Source organism: Pollachius pollachius (assembly GCF_949987615.1).
Source record: "Pollachius pollachius genome assembly, chromosome: 12".
In the NCBI taxonomy this organism is placed as follows: domain Eukaryota; kingdom Metazoa; phylum Chordata; class Actinopteri; order Gadiformes; family Gadidae; genus Pollachius; species Pollachius pollachius.
Window position 1 is genome coordinate 15,420,248 of NC_136945.1, and position 16,684 is coordinate 15,436,931.

Consider the following 16,684-nt stretch of genomic DNA (forward strand, 5'->3'; position numbering starts at 1 on the left):
GTTCACAAAAAGATTCTCATTGTGTATCAAACCTATTCACACCCCTTTTTTCCCTAAACAGATTGAAAAAGACGGCACGGTCACAAATACCCTCTCACATACATGTAGGTTACCTGTGGCCATGGACCCAATGTCTTTGACCGCATCGATGGGAGACGATGGGATCCTGAAGGTTAAAGGCCGCAGGGAAGCCATCTCCATTCATAATCTGAAATAAACAATACAAAATAAATCGTCTCAATCTTCACATTTTATTTTGCATTTATTGGGATCTTTCATGTGGTCCCAAAACGTAACCATGAGGTACCACGGAAGTTCTCCTTCTGGGATAAGGTCTGGGATCAAGTGAACTACAAGCTTGCGTTATTAAGCTTGTGTTTGTGTCTCCTAGGATCTGTTGGGCTTTAGCACCTCCTATCGGCTGAAAATGTAATAAGGAGAGTGATTGAGGAAGTGACGACATAGTTGTTAAGCGACTCTTGTTTACGGAAGTTGGTGGTGTACGTTTAAGTTTTCCTTTTGTACCCGACAGCCCAGCGGTTTATGCTTGTGAATCACAGACACAAAATATAAATATATTGGGAGCAAAGACTAAGGCAAAATTGTTTGAATAAAGTTAGGTTGGAACACAGTTACACAGCCCGCAAACATTGCAAACTATTCCTATTATAATCCCTAGTATAATATACTATATAACGTTCATGGCACAAGACCTGCCCCCTGGGTCGATTATAATAGCAGACTGGCATCTTTGCGCAGAAAGCAAAGACTTCTTCAACAGAATTCTGCACAAGAAAAAACGCAGGCAGTTTGGTACGTCAATTACTAATCACAGTCCATTGTATGTGATGAGGTTATATTGTTCATTCATAAAAGTATATATTTTCACAGTAAAGTGGAATTATGTTTAAACAAATTGTAATACATTTTGAAAGTAGTGGCTGCAAATGTAGCATACTGAAACCTATATTTGTATGTAATTTAAAACTAAAACTAACAAAGGAGCCTTGTATTGTGGGGTTCTAATTAACTGCCATATAGGCTTACCTTGAAATCAACACATCCTACCCGACTGAAATCCCATCAACACGCTTTACGCCTGGTTGTTTGACACAGGCCTCTTGGAGTCTCCCATGATGGCGCCTCACGTCGCCGTGGAGACAGTGCAGTACAAAGTCTTCCTTTCTGGGAAGAGTGGAGTTGGGAAAACGTGTCTCGCAGCACGCCTTGCAGGGCTCAGCACTCCCAGCATGCACTACGAAACTACAGGTGGGTCTGCTGTGGGCCTGGTGTGGGAGCTTGTTTGTAGTGCAAACACACACACACACACACACACACACACACACACGCACAAACAGTTCAACACTTTCTGGCATCATGTTAATTACATTTGAAAGATCATTATTTTCTTCCTGCAGGTATTGAGACCATAGTGTTATATTGGCCGGTGAAACTCAGGGAAAATGGCCGGGTACTTTTCTTCAGACTGCAGCTATGGGATTGTGGAGAGAATGCCTTGCGTAGATTCGACCACTTACTCCCCGTAAGTATCAAATACACTCTAGGAATGAAACATGACATTTCAGTAAGTTTTGGAAAATCAATATTTATTGATCCATTCCTTTGCAGTCTTGTAAGGAACAGGTGGATGCGGTCCTCTTCCTCTTCTCCTTTACCGATAGAACCTCCTTTGACGATCTACCCAATCAGATCGCACGATGGTCAGGGCCATCTGACCAACTTGTAAAAATGGTGGTCGGCACCAAGTATCCTTTAGTGCACGCGTACACTTTTAACCAGCAACACCAAAGTTAACCACAAAAGTTAAACAAATCTTTTGAGCTTGAGTGCAACTCAAGTTCAATGTCTTCTAGAGATTTTTAATGAAGTCATTGGAAGTAATCCTCCTTGACCCCTGGAGATTTGACCTGTTCATGCACAGCGACGTGACGCAGAGAGAAGTGCGGCGGTTCCAGGAGACGCAGGGTCTCCCGGTCCTTCGCACAGGGGGAGAGGTCAGCGACGGGCTCGGAGACGTCGCCCCGTTCCTCAACTGCCTGGCTGAACGGCTATGGTACCAGGACTGTATGGCGGCCACACTGCCCAGTGGCCCTACCCACTACCGGGAAGGGGCACTCATTTAGGAACACTTGGGTGGATGTGTGCCGTGAAATACTACCTCAGTTTGGGATGAAACATCTGTACAGTGTTGTTACTGGAATCTCGTCGTTGACTGGACAGATTTGATCACCAGTAACCAAGTAAAAAGGATAAGAATTTTATTTCCAGAAATCAAACTATTTCATGTACAATCAGTGCGTTCTTATTACGTGTGTTCCAACCATTTAAAGTGCTCTCATTGCAATAAATAAAAAATAATTAGAAAAAGTGTCCAACAAAGTAATCTCTAATGAATTATAGTGCTCATATAGTGATGGTGATCTGGTGTGCAAAGCCTTCTCTATTCCTTACATTTAAAACTATAAAATATGAATTATCAAATGTTCCTTCAATTTCAAACCATACACTATGAGCGATTAAATTTACGTTCCAATCAACTTTGAGCAGACAGCATCTTCATCCATGCCACTTGGTCAGACCTGTTAAAGCAACATTAAAACCTTGAATTGCACAGGACACATTTTAAGCCATTGTGGAACATTAACTTGGGCCCACCACCAGAAAATACTTTTATTGTGAAAATACCAGGAACAAGCAGGAGTCGTGTTGTTGTGAATGCATGAGGGACGTCAGCGCTGACCTTGAGCGTGCGGCGAGGATGAGGCCTGTGGCGTGGCCCGCATGGTTCTGGGACAGATGAAGCAGGAAGGAGCCTGTGGGCAGCGCCAGCATGCTGGCGTTCAGCAGCTCCACGCGCACGTTGCCGGGGAATGAGGTGTGGTCCAGCACGCCAAAACGCTGCTCCCTGGGAAACGTGGAGGAGGACGTCACATGACCTGCGGATCACCATGACCCGTTCATGTTCTTGTTTTCCTAGATCAATGCCGAGCCAAGAGGTGCATGGAAAGTGTAATTGCTATGGCGTCAGCCGCCAGATTTAAAAATATACCACTTTCTGGGTTTCATTCTCGTCAAACAAAAACAAAACGCCCATTTCCTGTTCTTTGATGACCTCCATCTGTTTTCACTGAAATTCACTTTAAATAATGCAATACACCCAAGTCTGACACTACTGAGAATGAACAGTCTTAGAATTGAAATCCCACACATAGTTAATGCCATGTTCTACAAGCTAGAGTGTTATACTGTATCCGTTAAAAGAGTCACCCAGAGGATGTGGCATACTTTTGAACTGAGATGACCAGCAGATCGTTGAAGAGGTGAAGATGGACGTCAGTGAAGGAGATTTTCGAGTCTGAACCGACCTTAGTCAGCTGTCTCAAGGGACCGTCATGCAATAAAAAGCGTCCCTTCACGATCAGCGGAAGCAACTGAAGCAAAGAAAACAAAAACAATCATAACACTCCTTATGTTGCATCTGCTTGGACAACGCTTGGATAGCATTTAACCATCAGAAAAGAAAATATATATTTGAAACCTTAACATTGCTGAAATCTAGCAGCACCTCCAGGCGCACAAGTTCCTCAATTTGTTTCATCCTCCGGACCCCTTCATTGCACTCCATAATGACCTGATCCGGGACAGAAATGGTACTACGTACTACGTATCGTCGTCAGCTGACCTTTGAAAGACCCGCATGACTAAGACAACAGGTGGTATTCATCCCACCTGGTAAGACTGAGAAATAGCAAGTCTTGATTCAAGTATCCATGTTTTTTATGGTCGTTTAAAATCCGAAACGTCTACATCTTGGGATTTACATTTGAAGAAAGCATAATTTTTTTTCCAATAGCTGAATATAACTGGATGAGGTACTTGCTTACAGCTTGCAGATCCCAGTGGCGAAGACAGAAAAATGGGCCTTGGGGCCCACTTCATTAAACAAGAGTCTCTTACCTTATGAAGGCCCACAAGAGCTTTTATTAGGGTTAGATATGAGTCTGCGTCAGGTTCAGTCAGTGTTAAGACGTGCTGTTATTAAACAAAGAAAAAAGCAAGATATTACTATTATCAACACATATTAAACACGAATATTTGATCCGTCTGGCGGTTCACCTCCATCAGGAGCTTCAGCCGAGTGATCCTCTGAAAGGGCAGGACGAGGAACGACTTCAGGCTCCGTCTCTGACACACGGGGTCCCTCTCCAGGGTCTTCAGGGCGGACACAAACCCTTTGTTCTCCTGCCTGGAAGACAGAGAGGGCGGCACACCCTTTAGCATGGAGAAGGTCCAGGAGATCAGGTCAAAAACGCAGAAGATGACCAGACTCACAGGAGTTTGTTGACGAGGGCCTCCTGGAACATCATGTTGCTGAGATAGGGCACGTAGAGCGCCCGAAACCTCGGACAATGCTGGAGCATCAGACCGCCCAGTTGTGGTATGACCACACACTCTCCTAAAAGGCGTTCCAGGGCCACGAGGAAGCTAACCATGGGAACAGAAGCAGTCATTACTGGTGGTAAAACCAGAAGGAGAAATGTACAACCTTTTAAATGTCTACATATTATACCGCCATGTGTGAGTGTGATTAGCCACTACAAGCTGTTTTGAAAATCTGCCTCTTCTTACACCACTAGTGGGTGTGTCCACCTAGATGTGAGTTGGATAGATCAGTCTACCAGCCTATCCAGTGGACTGCAGCAAACGTTGCTCATCAATCTGTCATACATCTAGGTGGACACGCTCACTTGTGAGGTCAGAAGAGGCAGATTTTCTGAACGACAAATCACACGCACACCTGGTGGTATAATACGTCGCCTTTAAGAAGACGGTTGGAGTCTCCCTACCTCTCGCTGGCTGACATCACGTGACGGAGGTTGGAGAAGAGAACGTGGTGCTCCAGTGGAGACACCATCCGACTCAGCTTCTTTGAAGCCATGAAGTGATTGACGGCCACGCCGAGGCTCCTCAAGTAGGACGCTTCGGAGACGATGACCTCAAACATAGCCTTCAGAGGTGACCACTAACATGGTTAGAGAGACACACAGACAGGACGGAAAGGACAGACAGGACAGACAGACACCCACCTCCTGACGGTGGACCTCTCTGGGGCTCAAAGTGGCGAGAACGCCACATTCCTTCACCTCGTCCAGGTCCTGCCAGAATGTGGTCAGGTGGTCCCGGGGAAAGTGTGCCGGAGGAGGGGGCGGTACGTTCACCAGAGGGGGCGGGACGGCCACCTGAGGGGGCGGGACGGCCACCTGAGGGGGCGGGACGATCACCTGGAACTTGGCTCTGAAACGGATCCCCTTCAGAGCCAAAATGCTCTCTGATGTCATTGGTTCAGGTACCAAGCCCTCCCCAGGTAGGTCTTTACAGCTCTGTGATCTTATTGGTTCAGGTACCAAGCCCTCCCCAGGTAGGTCTTCACAGCTCTGTGATCTTATTGGTTCAGGTACCAAGCCCTCCCCAGGTAGGTCTTCACAGCTCTGTGATCTTATTGGTTCAGGTACCAAGCCCTCCCCAGGTAGGTCTTCACAGCTCTGTGATCTTATTGGTTCAGGTACCAAGCCCTCCGCAGGTAGGTCTTCAACCGCATGATGGCAATAGTCTTGATACAGTGGGACTGCAAGGACCAAACAGAAATAAAGAAAGAAAAAAAAGTAGAGCATTCATGGGGATAAAAGAGGAATGAATGCATACAAAAAAGAACAAAGAGCACTTACAAACGTGGAGGTACTTTGATTTAAAGGGCGCAACTGGATCTGCAGGACTGTGGTCAAGAAAAAAATGAATTCAGTCCCCATTTAATGGGCTCAGAAACAAATCTTTCAAAACCAAACACATGCTCACCCTCCTGTAGTTTCTGCTTGGATGACAGTAGGGGACAGACCCTCCACACACTCCTTCTCCAGCCCAAAGGCTGACATGAACCTGTCCACACGTGACCCAGCCTTTCCCAAAGACCACGTCCGGGCTGACGCCACTGTCCGGAGGGCCACAGCTATATCTACAGCAGTACTGAAAACAGAGAGACGTCACTTTATTTCTACCTTTACATTTAGGGGATTTAGCAGACGCTTTTATTGACCAACTTACAACCATTCATGCACGCATTCATACACTGAGGGCAGAGTAAACCACGAAGGGCGACAGCCTGCTCGTCTGAAGCAGTTAGGCCGAGGTGTCTTGCTCAGGGACACATCCTCGACACTCGGCTAGGAGGAGCAGGGCTCATACTAGCAACCTTCCGGTTACCAGTCAACCCGCTCTACCTCCGAAGCTACTGCCGCCTGACAGCTTCATACATGCTGTTTAATACACAAATTAGGCCAGTCATTTGGGAAAGTCTTTAAAGTTTATACCCTTCACACGGATCTTCAGTCTTCTCGCCCTCATTGAGGAAATGAGCCCATGCCTTCATGGTTTGAGATAGGTGACCTGGTTCCTCCATCGATTTCATCATTTGGCAGTGAAGTCACCACGGCTAGTATCTGTGCTCTAATTCACACCGTGTACAGGTTACTTCAGTGATGGCTGACCCGCATATACCTCACAGGTACTATACTGTGACACTACTGCTGCTGCTACGAAGGATATTCTGTCTGCCTCAGACCCACCAGGGAAACCTTCTGGGTCGGGTGCAAAGAGCACACTGCAAATTGCAATCACAGACAATAAGATGCAGCTGTACAGAGAGCCACTGCTGGCCTGTCTGTCACCATGGTAACCACATCCTCAAATATCCTCAATATTACCTTCTTTCTGTTGCACCGACAGGTTGTAACTTTAGTCAAACCACTTTTATTTTTGCTACATACAAATATAGAAAATGATTATAGACGTATATAGAGTACAAAGACTAATTTTATTTTATTTGCAATTTAAAATTCAGTACAAGATAAAGGAAATGCATAAATTTGCCTGAAGTTTGTTTATGACCCAGATAATGTCAAAAGAAAATAATGTATATAGGATTTAATGATAAAACAGTTGATGGATATGAAGGTACTTGTTTTTTTTTTTGCTTTTTTAACCAGATCCGTCTACACTGAAATTAATATTTTCAGTATAGACAGACAAAACATCAATGTAACATTTCCATCAATAACCATCTAGTCTGCAGGCTAGAACTGCTGAGCCTTTCAAAGCATAGCATGACAGAGCCGGACACACAAAAGCCATCTTTAACACCCACCCACACACATACTGAATTTGTAAGAAAAAATTTTTTTTCAAGAAAAAAAATGTAATTCAACGGTTCAACATTTCAAAATGCAAAACAGCTTGCATGAGATTTTAACAAGAGGACAGCGTTGAATAAAAAGGGCTCATAGAAGCAGTTTCTCGCTGTAGATCTTCCTTTACCCTCAACCCAAAAATAAAACAACGATCAATGTTTCTGAAATGCCAGTTATAAGGAAAAGAAAAATCGCAATTTGCATTATTTGACACCGTCGTCCTGAGAGACGAAATGTGGCACAGGGACTGGCTAGGGCCTCTCGTTCTAACATCCTATAGCCTTCTCATTTGAACTTTTCCCCTCCAGGGCGTCTAAACGCCTTCATACTGCTCCAATACTGATTTCATTTAATTATGGGACTTTGTCTGGAATAAAAAGGACCCAGGCTTGCTCAGATAAAATGGACCCACCAAACAAAACACCTATACCTGCCCACCTCCCTGTAGAGACTCTGCAGATGCCCAGAGCTGCATGCAACACACACACACACACACACACACACACACACACACACACACACACACACACACACACACACACACAGGCACACACACCTCACATTGGCTTCATTCAGTAACGCAGTACCGGCCGTCTCCCGCCTGAACCACGAGGATGCGCCATGCCTGTATGATGTAGATGATAGATCGTCCGGATACACTTTGTAAATAAGAGGCGTCTGAGGAGGAGAGGGAGAGAGAGACGGAGGACTCCCGCGTGATTGGCCGGGCGCGAGAGAGTCTAGGTGGGCACAGTGATATTACGGGCCAGCAGCGCCAGCAGGGCCAGCTCCACCACGCCGTGGGCCTGCTCCAGGGCCTCCGCTGCCTCCCAGGCCGAGAAGCCCTCCGCCTGGATCCTCTGGAGGTGCTCCGCGGGGAACCGGTCACTAGAGGGCTCCGGGGCGGGGGCCGGGGACGGGCAGGGAGCAGCGGGGGCCGCGGGGCCCCGGAGAGGGCCCAGACTGTCAGGGGTACAGGTGCCCGAGGCCCTCCCGTCAGCCACCCCTCTCCCCTGCTGCCCCTCGGGGGGCTCCCTGACCGCCAGGCCGGCCTGCAGCGGGGGCCCGGATGAGGCCTTCCCCTGCCCCTCCGCCCGGCTCTCGCAGCGGCCGTCGGGGCAAGGCGGCTCCCCTTGTCCCTGCGCGGCCTCCTCCGGCCCCTCTCTGGACGCCTGGCCCTCCTGGCTGGCGGGGCCCGGACTCTCAGAGCCCGCCGGCTCCGTTTCAGCAGCAGCAGCGGCGGCGGCGGCGCGGTTGGCTTTGGCATCGTCGCCTGGTCGTGCGCCGCTGGATTCAATGGCGGCGGACGGCGGCTCGGGGTCCCCGGGGTCTTTAGAGTCGGGGGACTGGCCGGGGCGGGGGCCGCCATCGTCCAGCCCGTCTGCGGTCTCCCGGCAGGCCTGTGTCGGGGGGCAGGCCTGTGCAGGGGGGCAGGCCTGTGCAGGGGGGCAGGCCTGTGTCGGGGGGCAGGCCTGTGTCAGGGGGCAGGCCTGTGTCAGGGGGCAGGCCTGTGCAGGGGGATGGCAGGCCTGTGTCAGGGGGCAGGCCTGTGTCGGGGGGCAGGCCTGTGTCGGGGGGCAGGCCTGTGCAGGGGGGCAGGGCTGTGTCGGGGGGCAGGGCTGTGCAGAGGGGCAGACCTGTGTCGGGGGGCAGGCCTGTGTCGGGGGGCAGGCGGCGTCCTGGGACCCCGTGCAGCCATTGGACACCAGCAGCTGGTGGAGCTCCCGCAGGGCGCAGGCCAGCGAGGGCGTGTTGTTGGGGCAGTGCTCGCCCTCGGGCTGGGCTCTCTCCGGCGGGACGGGCCCCTCCGCCTCGCATGGGGGGGACCTCATCTCGGCGCAGGCGGGGTCGCCCGGGTCGAGGGCGGCGGCGACGACGGGGAGGGGGTCCGCGGGGAGGGAGAGGGGCCGGGGGGAGGGCGGGCCGGGGGAGTCGAGGGCTGGATGGGCGTCGCCGGACTCCTGCTCCATGGGCTGGGGGGCGGAGAGCTCGCCCGGACTCCCCATCCCGTCGGCGTCACAATCGATTTCTATGGGCGCACCTGCTGGCTCCTGGGAGGTCCGGCCACGCCCTCCGACCGGGTCCTCAGTGGGGGGCAGCTCTGACGTCTCCCGGGTGAGGCAGGGGGCGGGCAGCGGGGCAGGGCTGGCAGCGGGGGGCAGAGCCTGGTGGTCACAGGCCCGGGCAGTGCCCTCGGCCGGGGACAGAAGGGACTCTAGAGGCCCCTGGAGGCCGGGCGGGTCCTGGGAAGGCTGTGGTTGTGGGGGCCTCCGGGTGCAGCCGGCGGGGGTTGGCAAGTTGTCTGCAGCCCAGGAAGGGGAGGGGGACGGTTGGTCCAGGGGGTTGGGCGTTTGGAATGGCTGGGGTTCTGGTGAGGTAGTTTGTCCATCTGCAGTGTCTGGGAGATGCAGTGGAAACATTTGAGTTACAAGTGATCATGAGAACACTTTCAAATGGGGGAGGGGGGGTTCCCACATTTGTGTTGTTCAGAAATGTATAAAAAAATATTCCTGGACTTGTATCCTATATCTTGGGATCGAATCGCCGTTGTCAAACAGAATCAAAAATGGATTCAAGAAAAACAAAAATATGCTCTATGACGATACAGCAAAAACATGAAATCTAAGCAAAACCAAAAATGTACACAAAAACAAAAGAAGGTAAGCGATGATGAACCTGGTCTCTCTGTGGATCTGCAGTACCTGATTGGTCGGGCCCTCTCCAGCTGTCTCCCCCATATGCATCAGTGCTGTCCTGCTCAGGGTTAACACACACATACACACACACACACACACACACACACACCACACACAGCGTGCAAAGGGGACGCAGAGTTAGCACGCAGGGCATGCACCACACGCTGGAGCCTTTTTCACACACACAGAGAAAGGTGCCCACTAAGAGGAGCGCTGCGACCCCGTGACCCCTGAGGTCGTAGGTCAACACCGTGACCCCATCGCCTGTAATCACATGACCCGTAACCTACCGCCAAGCAGGCAATTCTCAGCTCACAGCTGTTTCCAGCAGCACATCGATCTACACTAATGAGGATGTTTACCAGGACATAGACAACCTTATTACTGAGATTTATGGTTTATATAAGTACATTGATAGATCAAGGGCTGTGCAAATAGATTTGGCTTGAATGACTGCATATGGAATAGTCCGATTTCTCTGCAAGACATAAATCGACACTAATGAGGGTGTTAACCAAGACATAGACAACCTTAGTACTGGGGGTTACGGTTTATATAAGTACATCGATAGATCAAGGGGATCAAGGGATGTTCAAATAGATTTGACTTGAATGCCTGCATATGGAATAGTCCGATTTCTATTTCCTTTAGGAACCAGACATAAACAGGGCTGTTAAACTTACCACCACTTGTGCTGTACAAAAACACAATTTGAGATACTTTACTGCACTTTGCTTACATTATAAGAGCGCTGCAGGGAGTTCCTTGGTAAAGGATTGAGTGGCACCTAGTGGTGAGGTTGCAGACTGCAAACCCCTGAATGCTTGGAGACTCATTCTCTCCAGAGACATTTGTCCCTTATGGTCGACTGAATAAAACTGACCCCCTACCTATGAAGATATAGGGTGTCTATTAAAAAGGTAAAGAAAAACATTCATTCTTATTTTTATGAGATTATAGGCTTAAAACATACTACATAATATTATATATTTAATTTCTGCCATATCCGTTGCGCCTGATGCCACTAAATCTTTACATACTACAACAACTGATTATATTTGTTAAGTTAATTGTGAGTGCTAAACACCATTACAAGCTCTCCTTCTTATAGGCTTTCTGAACACAACATGTGAACGGCCTACAGGTCCTAAAGTCTCAAGCAAGATATTATACGCATACTTGATTCAACCTTGCTGCTTTTTAAACTGAAATATGTATGTCGTCCATTTGAAGTTCAATCCTCGCACCGTCTTACACCACTGTCATTTGGTGATTCGGTCCGTGTTAATGCACACAATAACACACCCCGCTTACCTTGACTACCTTAATAAACAATGACTTCAGCTACTTCAAGATAATAACACTATTAATGAACTAACAACTGTATTCTTCATTCAGTTAGGATCATTTCATATTTAGATTGATCCTCTCTATTAACTCATCCGTCACATGGTAACTACACCATCATGATGCCATGGAGGGCTTAACTCGCTGGGATGTTGAGATGAAGCCATGAGAGGGAAAAAAGAACAGCAGTCAACACTCTGAGCAGCTTAAAAAAAGAAGGCGCATGCAAATGTATTTCCCAGGGTGGGATGATCTAAAACATCCAATGGGATTAAAAAAACGAAAACACAAGCTTGTGTGCGGGGAAACCACGGCAAGACTCCAGGGTAACCCCCCCCCCCCCCCCCTCCCTCCCTCCCTCCTTACCGCTTTCCTGTATGGACCTCTGGAGCGCCTCCGCCAGCTCGCGGTCCGCCATCTCCTCCGGCGCCGCGTCCTCCCGGCCGTCCGGCCCGTACGCCAGCCGGGCGCACTCCGGGAGCTCCGACTCTGGGAGGAAGTGCGTCTCGGTGGACGTGGTGCCGATCAGGAGCACGTTCTTCTTCAGGTCGATGGAGCACTGAGGAGACGGAGGAGGAGACGAGAGCAGTGACGTGGTTGTTGTAGGGCTGTTCAATTAATCTAATTTTGATTTGTGGGTCAAACGAGCTCCAAACGTTCTATTTTTTCCAAGTGGACATTTCAAAGTACTTTGATACAAAGTGTTTTTTTGTGGAAGGAATGCTGAATAATCACATAATTTTTTCAAACTCAAAAATGTATCGGGATTCGTTCGAATAATCTGAATTTCAATATTGACCAAAACAATCGTGATTAGGATTTTCTCCATCATGGAGCAGCCCTAGGTTGTTGTGTCGTGGAGGGAGGTTGTGGCCGCGGTGGGTGCAGAGCGCAGACCTGATGTCTCTTCAGCATGTCCAGGCCCAGCAGCATGTCCATGGGCTGGTCCTCCAGGATGGAGAAGGAGCACGGCAGGAAGATGCTTTCTATCACCACCTGAGCTGAGGGGGGGCAACACAACAGGAGCGTCAGCGCCAATGAACTACACTGGAATCCTTTGAGGAGCCAAGGGTCTGGGAGGATCATCGGTCATCATTTGTCGTTGGGGAGAACTTCTACAACTCATTCAATAATCTGTGGCCAGCTTCTTTCTCCATTAGAGAGTCTAAATCACAGAGGAACTCAATTAACGTCAGACACCTAGCCAGCCAGCCTGTCTGCCACGAGACAAAACGACTGCCAGCCTTACGTTTATAACACAAAGTGAAATCCCAGTAATGGTTTGCTTTGTGAATTGCATTCTGAGTGGGCAATTAGATTCAAAAGAGTCGTAACAGGTAGGCAGATCTTGGGCTATGGATGCACAATGCACATTTGGTCCCAACATGCACTATAATGCACGGGCACTTGAATGACTCTGGGCTCAACGATACTCATAGTGGAAGGAGGAGACACCCACCCAGATGAACTCGGCCAATGATCTTCTGGGTGCCCACGCCCTTGGCTATCCCAGCCCAGCGACGGTCCACCAGGCGCATTATGTTGCAGCGTTCTGCACACGCCTGGCTCATGATGGTCATCTGGGCTCCTGCAACCACAAGCATAAGAGTAAGAGAGAACCGCCATTATAAGAGGCAGAGAGAACCTCCATTATTCGTGGCAGAGAGAACCTATATTATAGGAGGCAGAGAGAACCTCCATTATCAGTGGCAGAGAGAACCTGTATTATAAGAGCAGAGAACCTCCATTATTAGTGGCAGAGAGAACCTATATTATAAGAGGCAGAGAGAACCTCCATTATCAGTGGCAGAGAGAACCTGTATTATAAGAGGCAGAGAGAACCTCCATTATTAGTGGCAGAGAGAACCTATATTATAAGAGGCAGAGAGAACCTCCATTATTAGAGGCTGAGTGAACCTACATTATAAGAGGCAGAGAGAACCTCCATTATCAGTGGCAGAGAGAACCTTTATTATAAGAGGCAGCGAGAACCTCCATTATTAGAGGCTGAGTGAACCTGCATTATAAGAGGCAGAGATAACCGGCAGCATAAGACAACAATAAAGGCATTCCATTTTTCTGCTGCAGCAATATGGCTTTTTTTGTGCATATAGATATATTATACACGTTGTTCCAGTATACTGTACATACAATACATCCCAGAATGCCCAGAAAGCAGTAGGGGGTCTTACCTGAGTCGACAAAGGCTTTGACGGGGTGTCCGTTGACTAAACAGTTGATGTAGAGCATAACCACCTGGCCAAAGCTCTCTGGGGCTTCCTCCATTGCAATGGTCATATTTTCTTCCACATTATGCTGCCTAGAAAACAGATTAATTGGTTAAAACATCAAGCTTAGATTGGGCAGAAATTACTTTGAATCCCATTCGCCAAAACAGCTGTATACCTTAACTATACATACATTACTACATACTATACATTAACACATGGTTATGCTACAGAAAATACTGCACATAAACTGAAAAGCCATCTCTCCGGTAGCTACAATTAGGATCACTTTGAGACGCGATAGATATAATGTACAAAAGACTAACCTTGTTTCATTCTGATCCCCTTCTGATCCCACTATCTAACTAGGTTGTGAGGCATTCACTTTTTTTGTTTCAATGATGCCAATATAAATCGTATGCTTTTGTATGGTAGTATGTGGTTGAAAGCCTCCAAAACCATGCAACCTATACCTGATGTCCTCTTCTATCTTGGCCTGAGCATCCAGGTCGAAGGGGTCCGCAGTGAGGAGTCTGATGCGCTCCTGCTCTCTCCGGGCTCGGTCCTGCTGCTGCTCCACAAGCACTTTAGTAAAGCGCTCTGAGGAAACACATAGGACATCTCTTTATGTAATGTCCTTGTTTGACTTGAGTGACACACTGCAGAAACACAGGACATCTCTTTATGTAATGTCCTTGTTTGACTTGAGTGACACACTGCAGAAACACATGACATCTCTTTATGTAATGTCCTTGTTTGACTTGAGTGACAAACTGCAGAAACACAGGACATCTCTTTATGTAATGTCCTTGTTTGACTTGAGTGACACACTGCAGAAACACAGGAAATCTCTTGATTCAATGTCTTTGTTTGGTTTTGAGTGACACACTGCAGAAACACAGGACATATCATGATTTGATATCCTGTGTTCACTTTAGTGAACACAGGATATGTGTTCACTTTAGTGTGTGTTCACTTTAGTGTACACAGGACATCTTTCCATTCAGTGTCCTTGTTTCACTTTACTGAAACGCTCTTTAGAAACACACAAGACAACTCTTTATTCAAGGTCCTTGGTTCCCTCTGTGAACAGATCAGTTCATGCTGTAGTGAAATGCTCTGCTATTACAAAGATGAGGAGCACCTTATTTAACATCCTTGTAACGCTTTAGAGAAACACCCTGCAGAAACACAGAGAAAAACTTCCTTGTTTCACTTTAGTCGTTTCATTTTCACTTTAGTGAAACAAACCAGAAACCCAAAGGACAACTCATTATTTAACGTTGTTGTTTTGTGAGTGACATGAGGAGAAAATGTATTGGAATAACTAAGTCCTGTCCAACATAGAATGTAAAGCCATTAATTCCTACTAAGAAAAATAAAAATAAATCACTCACCCAGGTCCCCACTTAGCAGTGCCTCGGCCAGGGGCGGGTTTCGCTCCTTTAGCAGCGACAGCTCATGAGGGTTGGACAGCAGCATCTGCTGGAGCAGGGCCGGGTCATCCAGCCCCGGCAGAGAGGAGCCAGAGCCCGAGGCGCGGGAGGCCGACGGCGTGGACGGCTGTGGAGCAGGCAGCAGCGAGGCTGAAGGCGCGGCCGGTGATGGGGTCGGCTGCTGCTGCTGCAGGGAGGGTTGATGCTGTTGCTGCCTTGGCGCAGCACGCTGTCCGCCCGAAGAGGAGGTGCCCGGTACTGTGATGGAACGAAAGTCGATACGGGGCAGACCTATGGAGACGAGGGGGGGTAAATTTCTTAGCACTTTAATGTTCATGCGTTTTCGTACTTTAAGGGAAGGGCGTACTTTTCATGTTGATCAAATGGTACGCTTGGTAAACGCACAACATGCACAGGTATATAATAATAGCCAATCGCTTTGCAAGGTTAATTTCCAACAAACCTATCTTACCTGGGAAAGGGGGTGGTGTTGGTGGGGGTCTCCTGTCTGCTTGTCTGAGCACAACCACATCTCCATCCTTCACACCGTAGTTGCCCAAAGCGCGAGTTAAGTCTACAAGAGGTTGTTCCGTGTACAGGATCTATGTGTTTGGGTTACGAATATAAGCACAGCGGTCATAGTTAATACTTTCTTTGTAAAGGACCATCACATCGTTGTTCTGGCTATCATTGCATCCTACTTGCCATTCTATAAACTAAACAGCGAATGCTAACTTTATCTCGCAGCTAGCTTTATACATTTGTTCTCTAGCTCATGTCACATCACAGCATGCACCCAACTGCAAAAACAGCATCCACTACGTCGTGGGTCCTTCATTCATAGCTAGTTCTCTCTGAAGATTAACGTTGTATACATTAGCCATGCTCATGTGCCTCAACATGACTTGGTGGAAGTAGACGCATACCGAAATCTAACCGCAACCGTGGATATTGAGCAGAAAATCATAAACGATGCTCTTTATATAGCCCATTAAGTGAAGCAACCTGCTTAAGTGTAGATAGCAAAAGTGCGAATCATGCTAGCGAGCTAGCATAGCTCTTCTGCTTGGGTGAGCTACCATCTATCTACTTAAGCCGTACCTGGATCTCTCCGGCTGGGATGCCCGATTCTAGTTCGCACAGCGCTACAAAGTCTCTGAGTTCAAGCTCTGGAGAAACATCGAGGGCGAAAGTTGTTTCTGGGCGATCCCTCGGCGCGCAGAACACCGTAATCTGCATCGCTGTTCTGGGGCAGGATCAGATGATTCACGGAGCCGCGGTACTGGAGAACCACTTTACTTTGTGTACTTTCTTCTTCCAGTGGAGAATACACGCTAATGTGCCGTGTGTTCGAGCTTAACCCAGTGGTTATAATTTATATCAATTTAACGTTTTCATCAAAAAGAACTTCAGCCACAAAACTGAAAGCACCAGCCCCTCAGTTTAAAGACAGTTTTTCGTTTATCAACAAAACACCAATCACAGTGTGCCGTATTCTGCATCGCATTTTCGACACGTCAAATTATGACTTTACTGTCGTGAATTCTCGCGAGAAACCAAAGCGTTCATCTTCATTTTCACCCACAGGGGGATTTATTTAGTTCATTTACATTTTTTTTATATTAATACATATATGTTAATTTCAGTTTAGCACAAATATGTCATTTGACTATTATTCTTATAGCCATCTTTTTTATAATTAATTAGTTCCACTG

The 16,684-nt window shown here is 47.9% G+C and overlaps 3 protein-coding genes across 3 annotated transcripts; 1 reads left to right on the forward strand and 2 right to left on the reverse strand.

Moving 5' to 3' along the window:
- Positions 1–578: 578 nt before the first annotated feature.
- cplane2 (ciliogenesis and planar polarity effector 2) lies at positions 579–2,262 on the forward strand. Its single transcript, XM_079747529.1, has 5 exons — positions 579–813; positions 1,117–1,269; positions 1,419–1,543; positions 1,630–1,766; positions 1,922–2,262. Exons 1-5 carry the CDS (start codon positions 702–704, stop codon positions 2,142–2,144), a joined length of 750 nt encoding a protein of 249 aa, XP_079603655.1. The 5' UTR covers positions 579–701; the 3' UTR covers positions 2,145–2,262.
- Positions 2,263–2,481: 219 nt separating this feature from the next.
- LOC307083708 (rho guanine nucleotide exchange factor 19) lies at positions 2,482–5,360 on the reverse strand (the record flags this gene model as incomplete). The annotated part of the gene is made up of 9 exons (XM_079747660.1): positions 2,482–2,600; positions 2,762–2,926; positions 3,307–3,452; positions 3,560–3,652; positions 3,898–4,053; positions 4,138–4,267; positions 4,354–4,506; positions 4,869–5,029; positions 5,109–5,360. The coding sequence occupies 9 exons, from the start codon at positions 5,358–5,360 to the stop codon at positions 2,555–2,557; spliced, it is 1,302 nt and encodes a 433-aa protein (XP_079603786.1). The 3' UTR covers positions 2,482–2,554.
- A 3,770-nt stretch (positions 5,361–9,130) lies between these two features.
- On the reverse strand, positions 9,131–16,454 carry ddi2 (DNA-damage inducible protein 2). The gene is made up of 10 exons (XM_079748098.1): positions 16,071–16,454; positions 15,442–15,571; positions 14,931–15,260; positions 14,007–14,133; positions 13,498–13,625; positions 12,765–12,893; positions 12,203–12,306; positions 11,672–11,864; positions 9,965–10,016; positions 9,131–9,660 (listed from the first exon to the last, which is right to left on the reverse strand). The coding sequence occupies exons 1-9, from the start codon at positions 16,206–16,208 to the stop codon at positions 10,006–10,008; spliced, it is 1,290 nt and encodes a 429-aa protein (XP_079604224.1). The 5' UTR covers positions 16,209–16,454; the 3' UTR covers positions 9,131–9,660; positions 9,965–10,005.
- Positions 16,455–16,684: the final 230 nt, after the last annotated feature.